The 14,964-nt window shown below is 37.4% G+C and overlaps 1 protein-coding gene across 14 annotated transcripts in view; it reads left to right on the top strand.

The window, feature by feature from the left end:
• The window catches only part of LOC308700560 (protocadherin gamma-A1-like), a gene marked incomplete at its 5' end in the record, with an annotated part of 176,556 nt that overhangs the window by 142,948 nt on the left and 18,644 nt on the right, over nucleotides 1-14,964 (top strand). The window contains one exon of one of the 14 annotated variants that reach the window (XM_081382216.1): nucleotides 240-2,681. The exons of the other annotated variants lie outside the window; for them this stretch is intronic. Coding sequence (XP_081238342.1) covers nucleotides 240-2,681 — 2,442 coding nt within the window. Of the gene's footprint in view, nucleotides 1-239; nucleotides 2,682-14,964 lie in introns of those variants that run through there. 14 annotated transcript variants of the gene reach the window in all.

Here is a 14,964-nt window from a genome sequence, read left to right as displayed (position 1 = left end):
ATTTATTTTATACTCTAAGTGCCGCTGTTGGTCAGTATGTTAGTGTTTTAAACACTCATTTTTAGATCCTCCTCCACTTTCTGACATCATACAGTCTGCAGAATATCTCTCTCATTTCACTGGCTCTTTCTAACATTGGATCATTAGACCATCGACTGGATCTTCTTTTTATATAACTGATATTTTACATCCTTTCTAAGTCCTTGGATAGTCTTCTTATTTATTAGAAGATTTGGATGATGTCGTTTCTTTGTTGTTTTTACGCCCAAAGAGGCGCATCTTCGACATGGATTTCATCATGGCTAATGCAGCCTCTCGTGCTCTGCGTCTTTGTCATGGCCGTTGCGCGCGGCCAGGTCCGCTATTCTATTCCAGAGGAGATGACAAAGGGCTCGCTGGTGGGAAATATCGTTCAGGATCTCGGTTTGGATGTTAAGAGGCTGAAATCTGGTCGAGCGCGGATCTTTACGGAGGACAGTCGTGAGTACATCGGTCTGAATGTGGATAAAGGGACGCTGATAGTGAAAGAGAGGATAGATAGAGAGGAGCTGTGCGCGCAAGTGTCTCCCTGCTCCTTACATTTTCAGATCATTCTAGAAAACCCCATGGAGCTGCATAGAATTGATGTAGAAATATTAGATATCAACGATCATGCTCCTGTTTTTACTAGAAAAGAGATCAACTTTCAGATAAGTGAGCTTGCCGTACCCGGTGCTCGTTTTTCTTTAGACAGTGCGCACGATCCTGATGTAGGCTTGAATACGCTCCAAAGATATGCTCTGATGCCAACTGATTATTTTTCATTGAAAGAGTTATCGCGCAATGATGGTACAAAATACGTAGAAATGATTCTGCAATCGCCGTTAGACAGGGAGAGAGATGAAGAACTGAAATTAACCCTGACGGCATATGATGGAGGGAGCCCTCAAAAATCCGGAACGGTTAAAATAAGTGTCACAGTAATTGATGCAAACGACAATTCACCCGCGTTCAGTCAGTCAGTGTACAGAGTTTCTTTAGCAGAAAATGCAGCGATAGGTACAGTAGTGCTGACAGTAAGTGCTACAGACAAAGACAAAGGATCGTATGGTGAGGTGACATATTCGTTTTCACAAAGCTCTGGGAAAGACTTAGACCTTTTTAGAATCGATCAGAACACTGGGCAAATTTGCGTAAATGGCCTGTTGGATTATGAAAAATCAAAGCAATACGAACTGAATCTTGAGGCCATGGATAAGGGAGGACTCACTGATAATAGTAAAGTGCTCATTGAATTGACTGACGTTAATGACAATGCACCTGTTATCAGCCTTATCTCATTTTCCAGTCCCATCCCAGAGGATTCCGCCCCAGACACAGTGATTGCGATGCTCAACATTAAAGATATCGACTCCGGTAAAAACGGACAATTTAAATGCTTCGTTCATTCAGATTTGCCATTTCGCATCAAATCGTCTTCCTCAAATTTCTACACTTTAGTTACTGAGCAGATTTTAGACCGTGAAAAAATGTCTGAATATAATATCACAATAACTGCTATTGATGAGGGCTCGCCATCTTTCTCTACTAATAAAACACTGACACTGAAAATCTCTGATGTCAATGACAACGCCCCTGTGTTTCAGCGTCAGTCATACACCGCATATGTGATGGAAAATAATTCCCCCGGAGTCTCTGTTTTATCTGTTAAAGCGCACGACAAAGACTCTGGCAATAACGCGCGTATTTCATATTTTCTAGAGGACATTCTTGTGAATGGCGTCTCTGCCTCGACTTATATTTCAGTGAATGCAGAGAGCGGAGAGATTCTTGCTGTCCGTTCTTTTGATTATGAGCAAACAAAAGAATTTAACATTCGCGTAAAAGCGCAGGACGGAGGCTCTCCTCCTCTCAGCAGCAACGCGAGCGTGAAAATAATCATTCAGGACCAGAATGACAACGCGCCTCAGGTTCTGTACCCGGTCCAGTCAGGTGTTTCTGTGGTGGCTGAAATAGTGCCTCGTTCGGCAGATGTGGGTTATCTGGTGACTAAAGTGGTGGCTGTTGATGTGGACTCTGGTCAGAACGCCTGGCTCTCATATAAACTGCAGAAAGCCACAGACAGGGCGCTGTTTGAAGTGGGCTTACAGAATGGAGAAATAAGAACTGTACGCCAAGTGACAGATAAAGATGCTGTCAAACAAAGACTCACTGTTGTAGTGGAGGACAACGGGCAGCCCTCTCGATCAGCTACAGTCAATGTTAACGTGGCGGTGGCGGACAGCTTCCCTGAAGTGCTCTCGGAGTTCACTGACTTTACGCACGACAAGGAATACAACGACAACCTGACTTTCTATCTAGTCTTGGCCTTGGCTGTGGTTTCATTTCTCTTTATCGTGTCTATCATTGCCATACTGTCAGTCAAATGCTACAGATGGAGACGCGAGTGGATGTTTTATAAATCTGGAGCGAATCTTCCAGTTATTCCGTATTATCCGCCTCTTTACGCAGACGTAGGTGGCACAGGAACCTTAAAGCAAGTGTTTAATTATGAGGTGTGTGGCACTACTGACTCCAGAAAGAGTGATCTGAAATTTGTTCGACCTTATAGTCAGAGCATCATTAGTCTGGACGCCGATGGAACACAGACACTGCAGCACATTCAGGAGCATAAACAGACATCCAGAGATACAGAAAATCAGGTGAGGTCTGAGGAATGAGATTGTGTTTAATTTAATTGTTTAATTAGTTTTGTTAATGCTTCATTTTGAAATATACTCTTATTTAGTGATGTGTTAAAGTGTACTATAAACATTGCGTGTCGGTGTAAATGGAGTTTTACGCATTTGTGTATTTTCATTTTGACTTTCCACAAGAGGCTTTTGTCTATTTAAAAGTGAATACAGTTATTTCAGCTTGTTTTGAAAAGAAACAAAGTGTTTTTCTCCACTGTAGGTATTTTACAATGATGTGCGTAAAGTGGATTATGCCGCTTGCACCTTGCTCCGGCACAGCACTACCCCCGTTTTCATAAACAGCTCTCATAACGCGCGTGATAAGCAATTTGCAGTTCTTAGATTGAACCCTAAGTGTCGCTGTTGGTTGATAAGGTAGAGCTGGCTGATTTTATGCATCATACACGCCTTCCGTGCCACTTGGGCAGTGCATTTAGTACAAAGCCTTGCGCACCGCAAAATCTGGATGACGCGTTTAACAGACAATATAAATGCTTTGTTTCATTTTTAGATTTCTCTTTAATTATTAGACGTTTCTTCGCTGTCGAGTGGATATTTTATTTACTATTTTTGTGAAAGGTAATTCGAAGATCCACCATCAACATGAGAAGGAAGAATTGTCATTCTCCATGGCCGTCGTGTGTTCTGCTGTTCTGTGCACACTTTCTCTGTGGCGCGTACGGACAGGTCCGTTACTCCGTGCCAGAGGAGATGGCACCCGGTTCATTCGTCGGAGACATAGTTAAAGACCTAGGTCTTGAGCTTAAAAGGTTGACAACGGGGAAAGCGCGGATATTTACAGCAGGTGGCCGGGAATATGTCGAGCTGGACCGGGAGAAAGGGCACATCATTATTAAGGAGAGAATCGACCGTGAGCTTTTGTGCGCTGGTGCGGTATCAGCATGCAGTCTGAGCTTTGAAGTCATCTTAGAAAATCCCATCGAGCTCTATCGCATCACCATAGAAATATTAGATGTTAATGACAACAGTCCTGCATTTCCAAGAGGTGAAATTGCATTAGAAATCAGTGAGTTGGCTTCAACCGGAGCGCGTTTTACTGTGGATAGCGCAGTTGATCCTGATGTCGGCATTAATAGTATTCAGAGTTATTCAGTTCATCCTTCTGATCATTTTACACTAAAGACACAAAGTCGATCCGGCAGCAGTAAAAACGTCGAGCTTGTTTTGCAAACGCTTTTAGACCGAGAGAAACAAGAACATTTATATTTGACTTTAACTGCTACAGATGGAGGCAACCCGAAACGCACTGGCACGGTAAAAATACACGTTATTGTTTTAGATATAAATGATAATGCTCCGGTTTTCCAAAGGGACACATACAGAATATCCATCCCAGAAAACACCGCAAAAGGATCGTTGCTGATTATTGTTAATGCAACCGATGCGGATACCGTCTCAAATGGACAAATTGGATATTATTTCGAACACACCACACCCAAAATTCGAGACCTGTTTTCTGTCGATCCATCTAGTGGTGAAATAAGATTGATAGGTGAGCTTGATTTTGAAGAGTCATCAATACATGAGTTTAAAATTCAAGCTAAAGATCAGGGGGGGTTATCAGATTCTTCTGAGGTGATTGTGGAAGTAACAGACGTAAATGACAACACACCAAAAATGACGCTTATGTCTTTCTCTAACAGTATCCCTGAAAATTCACCACTTGGAACCGTAGTGGCCATGATAAATATACAAGACAGCGATTCTGAAGAAAACGGAAAGATTACCTGTTTTATTGACAGAGACCTTCCTTTTAAAATCGAATCATCTTTGACTAATTATTACAGTATTGTCACGGACTCAGAGCTAGACAGAGAAGACATACCTGAGTATAACATTACCATTACAGCCAAAGACAGCGGCAGCCCTTCTTTGTTTAGTAAAAAGACATTGAACGTTAAGATCACTGATGTAAATGACCACGCACCGCAGTTTGAACAGAATTCATATAATGCGTATGTGATGGAGAATAATTCGCCCTCTCTGTCTTTGTTCAGTGTTAAAGCGCATGACGCAGATTTGGGAGCGAACGCACGCGTATCCTACTTAATTTCAGATAATGATTTGAACGGCACACCAATTTTGTCTTTTATTTCTATTAACTCCGACAGTGGGACGATTTATGCAACAAAATCGTTTGATTATGAACAATTAAAATCATTTACAATCACAGTAAAAGCGCAGGACGGAGGCTCTCCTCCTCTCAGCAGCAACGCGAGCGTGAAAATAATCATTCAGGACCAGAATGACAACGCGCCTCAGGTTCTGTACCCGGTCCAGTCAGGTGCTTCTGTGGTGGCTGAAATAGTGCCTCGTTCGGCAGATGTGGGTTATCTGGTGACTAAAGTGGTGGCTGTTGATGTGGACTCTGGTCAGAACGCCTGGCTCTCATATAAACTGCAGAAAGCCACAGACAGGGCGCTGTTTGAAGTGGGCTTACAGAATGGAGAAATAAGAACTGTACGCCAAGTGACAGATAAAGATGCTGTCAAACAAAGACTCACTGTTGTAGTGGAGGACAACGGGCAGCCCTCTCGATCAGCTACAGTCAATGTTAACGTGGCGGTGGCGGACAGCTTCCCTGAAGTGCTCTCGGAGTTCACTGACTTTACGCACGACAAGGAATACAACGACAACCTGACTTTCTATCTAGTCTTGGCCTTGGCTGTGGTTTCATTTCTCTTTATCGTGTCTATCATTGCCATACTGTCAGTCAAATGCTACAGATGGAGACGCGAGCGGATGTTTTATAAATCTGGAGCGAATCTTCCAGTTATTCCGTATTATCCGCCTCTTTACGCAGACGTAGGTGGCACAGGAACTTTACAGCACGTGTACAATTATGAGGTGTGTGGCACTACTGACTCCAGAAAGAGTGACCTGAAGTTTTTGCGGCCCTCTAGTCAAAGTGTTTTAAACGTTGACTTAAGTGGCACGAGGACTGTGCCAAAGCAAAACAGGAATACAGAGGAACCAGATGTTAGTGCAGAGGTGAGATGTCTTGCTCATACAATATTTGGTCATTTAATTTACACTTACACCTTTCTGAACATCATCACAGGCATCTATAACTTTGTCTCAAAAGCTGCGTGATCTTTTCTATCTATCTATCATTGCTCAATTTCTTCAAATCAGCTTGTGTTTTGGTCATTTTAGTGGATGGAAGTTGGTTCACACATTTGTCCTAGTAAAGGAACCACAGGTGTTGTTGTTGTTGTTTTCTTTATTGAACAGTAAATCTATTGTTTTAAAGTGTGCTTGTGCTATTTTACTTTTAAACTGGCTTGATGTTGTCATCTAGTGTGTTGACATTCATATTCAGTGCGCCTTAATTATCTAAATCATTTTTGGATCAACAATATGTTCATGTGTTAGACAAAGAGAGAACATTCAGTGGAATATAAACAGTGGATATAATAACTTTCTTAATCACTCCTTTAGAATGTGTCAGCTGGTGTTGGCCCAAGAGGAGAAACAGGAAACGTGCTCTGATTTCACAGACTGAAGAGTCGCGGGGGAGGGGTTGTGTGTGAGGCCAAGCTAATGCAACGCAATAACATCCAAACCGATTACTTGCTTTATCAGATGAAGAATAATTAGCAAGGCAGCTGTATGCATTCTCAGATATCTCAGATTTAGTTTCATCAGAATTGTGATGGTGTAAATGGATGGAGTGTGAGAGAGATGGAGAAGGACAAATGCTGCAGGAAGAACAGGGACACCGCACACTATTCTTTCATTCACTGACCCATTTTCTGCTTCACACACACACACATTATTGCCCTGATCATGCAGTGGCACTAAAACATGTACTGATACACACACAGTTCAAATTATTTGAGGAGAAAAGGCAAGTATGTAATGGTGAACAAGATGAAGCATGAGTGGAGAGAGAGAACACAAGTGCGCTCTCAGTATCTCTACATAAGACCACTGCAATGCGATGCTGGCAGCCATTTTGAGCATCTACACAACTGCGCAGTTCTGTACAAACAGACCGACAGTATAGCAGATGAAGATGAGGGAAAATGATCCGTATGCAGACAAATTAGTGACAGAAAGAAACTCTAGACATGACTCGTTTCAGCATTATAAGAGCTGATAAATGAGTCAGTTTTAATATAAATGTAAAAAAAAAAGTCTGAATTTGTTTACTATTGTGTTCGACAACACAGCTATCATAAATGAGCTTAAAATGCTTATATCAAATTTAGAAGTGACCATGTTTTTTCAGCTCTTGCCATCAATAACAGACAAGCACACATTAAGTTGTGTCGTCACTTATCTTATATGTGGTTCCACTCTGAAATGCATCATATTACAAAAGTAAATTTGGTACTAAGAGCCATTTTATGTTGACTTCAACTTTCTAGCTTGTGTATTTTGGTTTATTTTGCAGTGTTCTCTACAAGCTGCTCTTTGATAGACTCATTATTATTTGTGGAGCCTCTGCAGCGCATTAAAGAGGAGCTGTGTAAAGAGAGACATGTGCTCGTCAGATGTTCTGCTGCTACAGGAAGTCGCCACGTTTGAGCCAGAAGTTTAGTGCCTTTTTCATGCTATTATGTCTCTGTCTTTATGAAATGAAAAGGATTTTAAATGTCTTTAGCATTAACCTGAATTACATGCAAGGTCACACGTGCACTAACACATGAGTGTTTGTGTGTGGTGCACACATCCGCACTTCTTCATTTGTGACCGTGTGAACCGTTACCCTCTTTGCCTTGAATGTCCCACATCTGGACTTCATTTTTCTAATCTACAGTTCCTGGACTTTTTAGTGCCTTTTCTTTAATGTACACCATAAACCCACATGCTCTTGAGCTTTGAGGAGCTGTTTCCTCACAAATCACTGCAATGAGCTTCTCGCTTCAAAGCATTCTTTATTGGCAGATTGCCACTGTATAAAAGCCAGTATGAAAGGTCAAGGGTACTGTTTTATATATATATATATGGGACATATATATTTAACTATAACTAACATGGCTACGTTGGATTGTTTTTAGGTTACACTTTATTTTACAGTACATGCACTTACATGTACTCATGAGAAAAGTTTTAATGTGTACTTAAGGTGTACTTACCTGAGAAGATACTGAAGTTAGGAGTAGGTTCAGGGTTAGTACCTAGTTATTACACAGTTATTATAATTACTGTAATAAGTACATCGTATTTTATAACTTGAGTACGTTCTGTCAGGTGTGTGTATGCTTACTTTACATAACATTAGGAATAAATATGCTAGGTAAGCTATCAAAGTGAGGTGTTTAAAAGCTTAAAATGTCTTATATAAATGTTTTAGTATGCTTATATTTTGCTGTGGTTATAAAACATTGCACATCTTTGCAAGAAAAAAACAGATTGTGTTCCGTGTCTCTTGAGTTTATAGTGTAAGAGTTTCAGCTTTATTTTCTGTTCTTTAAAGCTTCTCACATCTCTCCTTAAGAAGTCTCTCCTGAGCTTTGTGAACAGGTGTGGCTCTCAGAGATTAATATGGGGTGATCGTTGATTCGGAGAGGAATGCTGTTATTTATAGTGCACATGCTCTCATATACATGTAATATAGTTTATACAGAGTCATGCTGATCTGGGACATCCATGTGAATCATTCTGTGTGAGATTGTGCATATTGATTTGTTGGTTTATACCGTGTGTGTGTGTGTGTGTGTGTGTGTGTGTGTGTGTGTGTGTGTAGCACACTGATCCTCTGAAAGGATTAGACTGGGTTTATCAGGGCCAGTGAGACAGTAGGACAGAAACACACACACAGTGACAGCAAACTAAAGTCATGATGCAAGCTATTCACACTGGTTGATTAGGTTTCTTATATCTGAGAGTGGGGCGTATCTTTATGATTGACTTTGCTTCCTGTTAATGTCAGATGCAAATATAATTATTTATCATAAAAACAAAGTATTCTTAGAATGTTAGAATTTTCTACGTAGAACTCTAGTGTTCTTGACTCAATTTTTAAAGAACTCTTTGACAAAAAGGTTCCATATTTTTCGTTTGTTATTTGGAGAAATGTCTTAAATGAGCGTAATGCTTTAATTTTTAACAGGTTATTTCATTTTTTTCTAGTGATAAAATATGTAAACAAGCTTTTTAATTTATAATATGCTAATTAAAACAAAATGAAATAAAACTAAATTAATAGAATGTTCCAAGGTTCCATATAAAACCTTTTCTTCTAAGACTGTAAAGTGTTATTGTTTGATTAATTTTCTTTTATATATATATCAAGTGTCTCATCTCTCTGTACAAGAGAAGCTGTCTTTCCCTCATGTGCATTTCTCTCCATCCTTTCACCCATTTCTCCCCTCCCCCTCTCCATCTGCACCGCCTGCAGTCATTATCTGATGTATTTGTGAGTTCTACATGGTCAGCGTGAAAGAAAACCCCCCAAAACATGCATATAATTCCTTCACAAGCCCTTACATTCTGCTTGTAGTGACACTGATGATATTTATAGCTTTGTTTGGTGCATTAGCATAAATTACATTAGTTTGTGCTTAAGTGTGAAGTGGTGTTAAATTTCCGATGTTTTTGTAGAGGATAACTATCATTTGTTCTGTGTTTATGTCATAAATGCCCTCTGCCTTCTCCTCTTCCTCTCCTGGCCCAATTTCCATCCCTTGGTGGGATGGTGTTGCCACGGCAACAGGCTGACTCACAGGCAGGGCTGTACCATTATTCTTGAGTCCACAGGGGGGCAGTGAAAGGTTCAGGGCTGGATGTGATGTGGTGAGCGTCTGCTGAAGGCCTAAAGACTCCCCTGTCATGGATGGAGGCATGAAGCCACCAGAGATTCTGGGTTAATGTGTTGGGGGAAGGGACAAGCGTGTGTGTTTTTATAGGGAGCATGATTGCATCAGTGAGAGCTTGAAATTCTGTTATAAGCTAAACATATTTTCGCATTATTTTGCGTATATATCCGTGATTGTTCAAGAGGATATAGATCTCTTATTAATTCTTCTACAATAATATTTTATTGTACCCCATTTGTTCTAAAATAGTATGTTAAATAAGAGTTTTTGAGAGATTTTACAGTAAGAGGACCTGACCACATTGTGCACAACTTCATGTTTTTTTTTATATAAAATTACATTTTACAAAATACATTGCCAGAGACAACAGCACATACCTTTATGAGCACTGTTGTCATTGTGAGGGCAATACTTTTTTCTACATTGTCATCTGCTGTCCTCATAAAATGCAAAAAACCCAACGTGTGTGTGTGTGTGAGAGAGAGAGAGAGAGAGAGAGAGAGAGAGAGAGAGAGAGAGAGAGAGAGAGAGAGAGAGAGAGAGAGAGAGAGAGAGAGGAGATATGGAGGTTTGAATTATTAATATCTGAAGCTGCTGCTCATCAGATGTGTTTGATTTCTCTGAACATTCTTTCTTTTCTCCTTTCTCTTTCATAAAGCTTTCTGTCTGACTCATGTAAACAAATGTTCATGTATTTGTGCTCTTGCTGAAGTGTCTCGATCTCCTGAAGGTTTGGTAAGTATGAGGGTCCTGCACACGTCTGCTGTTGCATCACTCTAATCAAATCTGTTTTTCTTCTTCTTTTTCATGTCCATGCTGCTGCTGATGCTGTGATATCTTCTCCTCCTGCTCGTGTGTCTGATCCACACCTGTGTCTGCAAATAAAGGTAAGAGTTTCATTGAAGACACACACATGTATCACCCAATTGTGTGCTTGTTTCTTTTATAAAATGCATTCTACTCATACCCCACACTTTATTATTCCACTTCGAAAGGTAGATCTAAGCATAGATTTGTTCTCTACAGCTGCTTGGATATTTTGCATTTTATAATGTACGCTACTAGTCAACAGTTTGGACACACATTAATTTGTTTCTCATTATCTTAAAATCATCTTAATTAATCTAAAGGCTTCTACTTAAATGCTTGCTGTAGATACATTTAAAGTGTGTCTATGGATGAATGTCTTTACAAAACATTTTTAAATGTATTTCTTTATTTATTTCTTTATTATTTTAAATTGATGAGCGGATGCTTAAGGAAATGTATATTCGAACTGTAGAAAATAATAAGAAATAAATTGGTGTGTCCAAACTTTTCTCTGCACTTAAACCCTATAAATCTTATATTGTCAAGTTTTTCACATTTTCTCATGATATTCACCCGTGAAAGGTGTAATTTCCACATTGTTTTTGCTTTTCTGGTGTTTTTTAATAGTGTACTGTGGAATATTTAAAAAGGAGCAACCTACAGCTGAAATAGTTTATACTTTACAAAATGTAAACTTTAAGATTTTCAGCATCTGTGCAATTTAACTGGGGCTGTTGTATAATGCAGCTGTCTGGGTATGTGTGTAGTTAGTCTGTGTGATACTAAAATACTGCTTTGTTGTTTGGATCGAGGTTGATTTCTTTGTATAAAGAGGTGGCTGACTTGTTTACTGAGAGCTGATTTGATTACGTGTGTGTGTGCGCGCGCGTGCGTGTGTGTGAGAGAGAAGCAGATGGTTCGGTTGGCTGCGTGTATAAGCAGGCGTTTAGCTGAGCGGCGCTGTCCGCCACTGTAGTGCTGAAACGGGCTGAACCTTTTCCTTCTCCTCTATATCTCTAATAACAACATTTGAGATCCGCTCTCTCTCACACACCTCTCACTTGCTTTTTATATATCTTTAAGTTTTGTATTTATCATTAATCGTTTTTTATACATATAAAAAATAGTTTGGACTGTTTTCGTGTCCTTTATGCATAAACATGTATGTGCGCATGTAATGGACTGTGTTTTCCGCTCGCCCAGAGATCGCGCAGAGCTGCAGTTCATGAACTCACCACAGGGCGGCGGTCAAGATAACGCACCGACACACACGTGCAGCTGTCAGTCACATGACATGTGATTTTGAGGTTTCAAAGTTACCCTGAAATTCTCTGCCTTCCACCAACAAGTGCTGCTCTTCTGGAAAATGGTTTACAAACATAAATTTAGTCCACATAACGTCCCGCTTTGGAATAACAGGGTGATTTTAAGAAGGAAGAAATCAATATTCTTGGAAGGATGGATGGAAAAAACAATTTGGTCCATTGTTCATATGATGAATGAAGAAGGAAAAATATTAAAATGTGAGGAATTTAGTAATAAATATAAAATAATCTGTATGCTGGAGGACTAGAAATGTAGTTGATTACATTCCAATGGCTATGATTACAGTAATTTAAGGAATAATTTGGATCAGTCCCTGAACCCGAGATTACATAAAACACAGATCAATGGTATAAACTTTGGGGACAAAAAATACAATAACCGGTTGCTGAGAAAATTGCTAATTGATGAGATCTATCCTGGGTCCTCTAAAAGAACATATTAATTAAAAAACTTAAATAAACAAGAAATTAGATCAATCAGAACTAAGTTTTTGAAATTTCCTATTCCTCCTAAATTTAAAGAAATTCATTTTAAAATGGTAAATGAAATGTATCCTTCACAAGAATTTATTCAAAAAATATTAAAATTTGAAACAGAGAATTGTTATTTTTGTAAATCATTGTTGGAATCAACAGAACATCTTTTTTTTTTGAGTGTGAGATTGTACATAATTTGTGGAAGAAAATACATAACTGGCTGATTTCTAAGTCTATTCAAATAGACTTTTTTTCCTGGAATGGGATCAAATATGGACTTTTAATGAAGAATAAAAAAGTTGAATATTTGATAAATAATATTATACTGTTTGTTAAATTCTATCTTCACAAATGTCGTTTCACAAAATCTCTTCCAAATGTGAATGCATTAAAAAATGACTTTTCTTTATTTTGTAAATCCTTAAAGAAAATTGATACAGTCCCTGCTATTAACTTCTTCTCACTTATAGAATACCAGTTGATATAAACCCCAATGTTAGGGAATTTGAATTGTTCTTAAGTTTGCTTATTTATTTTTTAGTTATATTTCCTTGGTTGAGTTGTTCTTGTTTTATGTGCTTATTAATTTACATACATTATAGCTGATAGGGTCAAACTATTTTGTTTAGATATCTGTTGTTTACGGCATTTTAGTTAGGGAGGATTACTTCTTTCTCAGATTTTTTTGTAAGAAGGTGTAATGTGAAATGGTCGTTTGTTATTTGGTATGTTTTTGTGTTTTGTATATGGTTTGATGTTTAAATAAATGTAAAAAAAAAAAAAAAAAAAGCTGTCAGTCGCACGGTTATAATTTAACATACAAGCTTTAAGAGGTCTACAAATATATAATCTGTACTCAATTAAAGATTTATTAGCATCATATGGTATTAGTTTTACACTAATTATTAATAATTAAAGAAAACAATGAATAGCAACCAAATAATAATACAAATAATGGGTAAAACTTTACAATACGGTTCATTAGTTAACATTAGTTAATGTATTTACTAAAATGAAATAACCATGAGCAATACATTTGTTACTGTATTTGTTCATCTTCTGTAAATCCAGCTGTTTATTATTTGTTCATGTTAATTCACAGTGCATTAACTAATGTTAACAAGATTTTAATAAAGTATTGGTAAATGCTAAGATTAATAAATCCTGTGTAAGTGCTAACTAATGTAGTTAACTAATGTTAACTAATGAACCTTATTGTAAAGTGTTACCAAATAATGTTTAATATGAATATCAACATAGTTTAATAATGTTGGATAAGGTTTAGCATGGATTTGTAAGAATATTCTATAAATCTATAAATAATTATAGAAGAATAATGATATATTTATATAAATATGATTTATATAATTATAATAGTAACACTTTACACTAAAGTTTCATTTGTCAACATTAGTTAATCTATTAACTAACATGAACTAACCATGTGCAATACATTTGTTATTGTTTTTGTTCATATTTTCTAATATTAGTCTATAAAAATCTAGCAGTTCATTGTTTATGTTACTTCACAGTGCATTAATTAATGTTAACAGATACACCTTTGATTTTAATAGTATTAGTCAATTTTGAAATTAACATTAGCAAAGTAATTATGCTGTAGAAGTGCAGTTCATTATTAGTTCATGTTAACTAATGAAACATCATGGTAAAGTTTGTATATATATATATATGTTTGTGTGTATGTATATATATATATATATATATATATATATAGTTATGCAATAGCTACTGTATTGTTATACAATAATTTTTATATAATTTTTTTAGATTATTATTATTATTATTATTATGAAATAGCAGAACTGCACTGACCGAGACATTCATCCAGCCCTTCCTTACCGAACCATTTCACATGGAGCAGAGACTTAACGAGCATTGATGTGACATTCACACATTACTTAGAACTTAGAACATTTCTTTAAGCCTATATACTATGTATTAATTATATTAATTCTAAAACTTTATTAGTGTATGAATATTTTTTAATTCCTAATAAATATTTATATATTTATAAAATATATAATCCTCATATATATATATATATATTTATAAATTAAAAATAAACAGAAGTTCTGTCTTACAACGAAACACTTAAAGGAATAGTTCACTTTAAAATGAAAATTCTGTCATCATATACTCACCCTCATGTTGTTCCTGTATGAATTTCTTTCTTCTGCTGAACAGAAAGGAAGATATTTAGAAGAATGTCAGTAACCAGACAGTTTCTGGGTACCATTGACTTCCATAGTATATTTTTTTCCTACTATGGAAGTCAATGGGACCAGAAACTGTCTGGTTACTGATATTCTTCTAAATATCTTCCTTTCTGTTCAGCAGAAGAAAGAAATTCATACAGGAACAACATGAGGGTGAGTATATGATGACAGAATTTTCATTTTAAAGTGAACTATTCCTTTAAGTTTTTGTTAATCAAATGTAATGGAATAAAGAGGGGAAAAGAAAATCACTCTTGTTGAAACTGCGCCGTCTAGTGGCCTGTCGCTGTAGTAAGTTGTCGACGTGAAGAGTGTTGTAGAGTTTGTTTTTTATTCTATATATTAAATCGCCCTGATATAATTTCTCGTCACTGACTTATCATTATAAAACATATTATAAAACGTATTTATTACTGTGAAACGCAACACTGCCTGTGTTGTCAGTATATGTGTTCAGTCAGTGGTTGTGTGGTCTGTGGCCGTGTTCACAAACTGGCCGCATGTCTTTCAGTATTTAATGCTGTTTATCTGGGCTCGTAAATATTTGAAACCACATGCCATGGGATCACAGGCTTGTGTGCTGGAAACAGGTCGACCTGAGCTGTGAAAGCTT

The sequence above is a fragment of the Scardinius erythrophthalmus genome, assembly GCF_964197995.2.
Source record: "Scardinius erythrophthalmus genome assembly, chromosome: 13".
Lineage (NCBI taxonomy): Eukaryota > Metazoa > Chordata > Actinopteri > Cypriniformes > Leuciscidae > Scardinius > Scardinius erythrophthalmus.
Note: the sequence above shows the minus strand (reverse complement) of the source record. Positions and strands in the feature narration are given on the sequence as shown.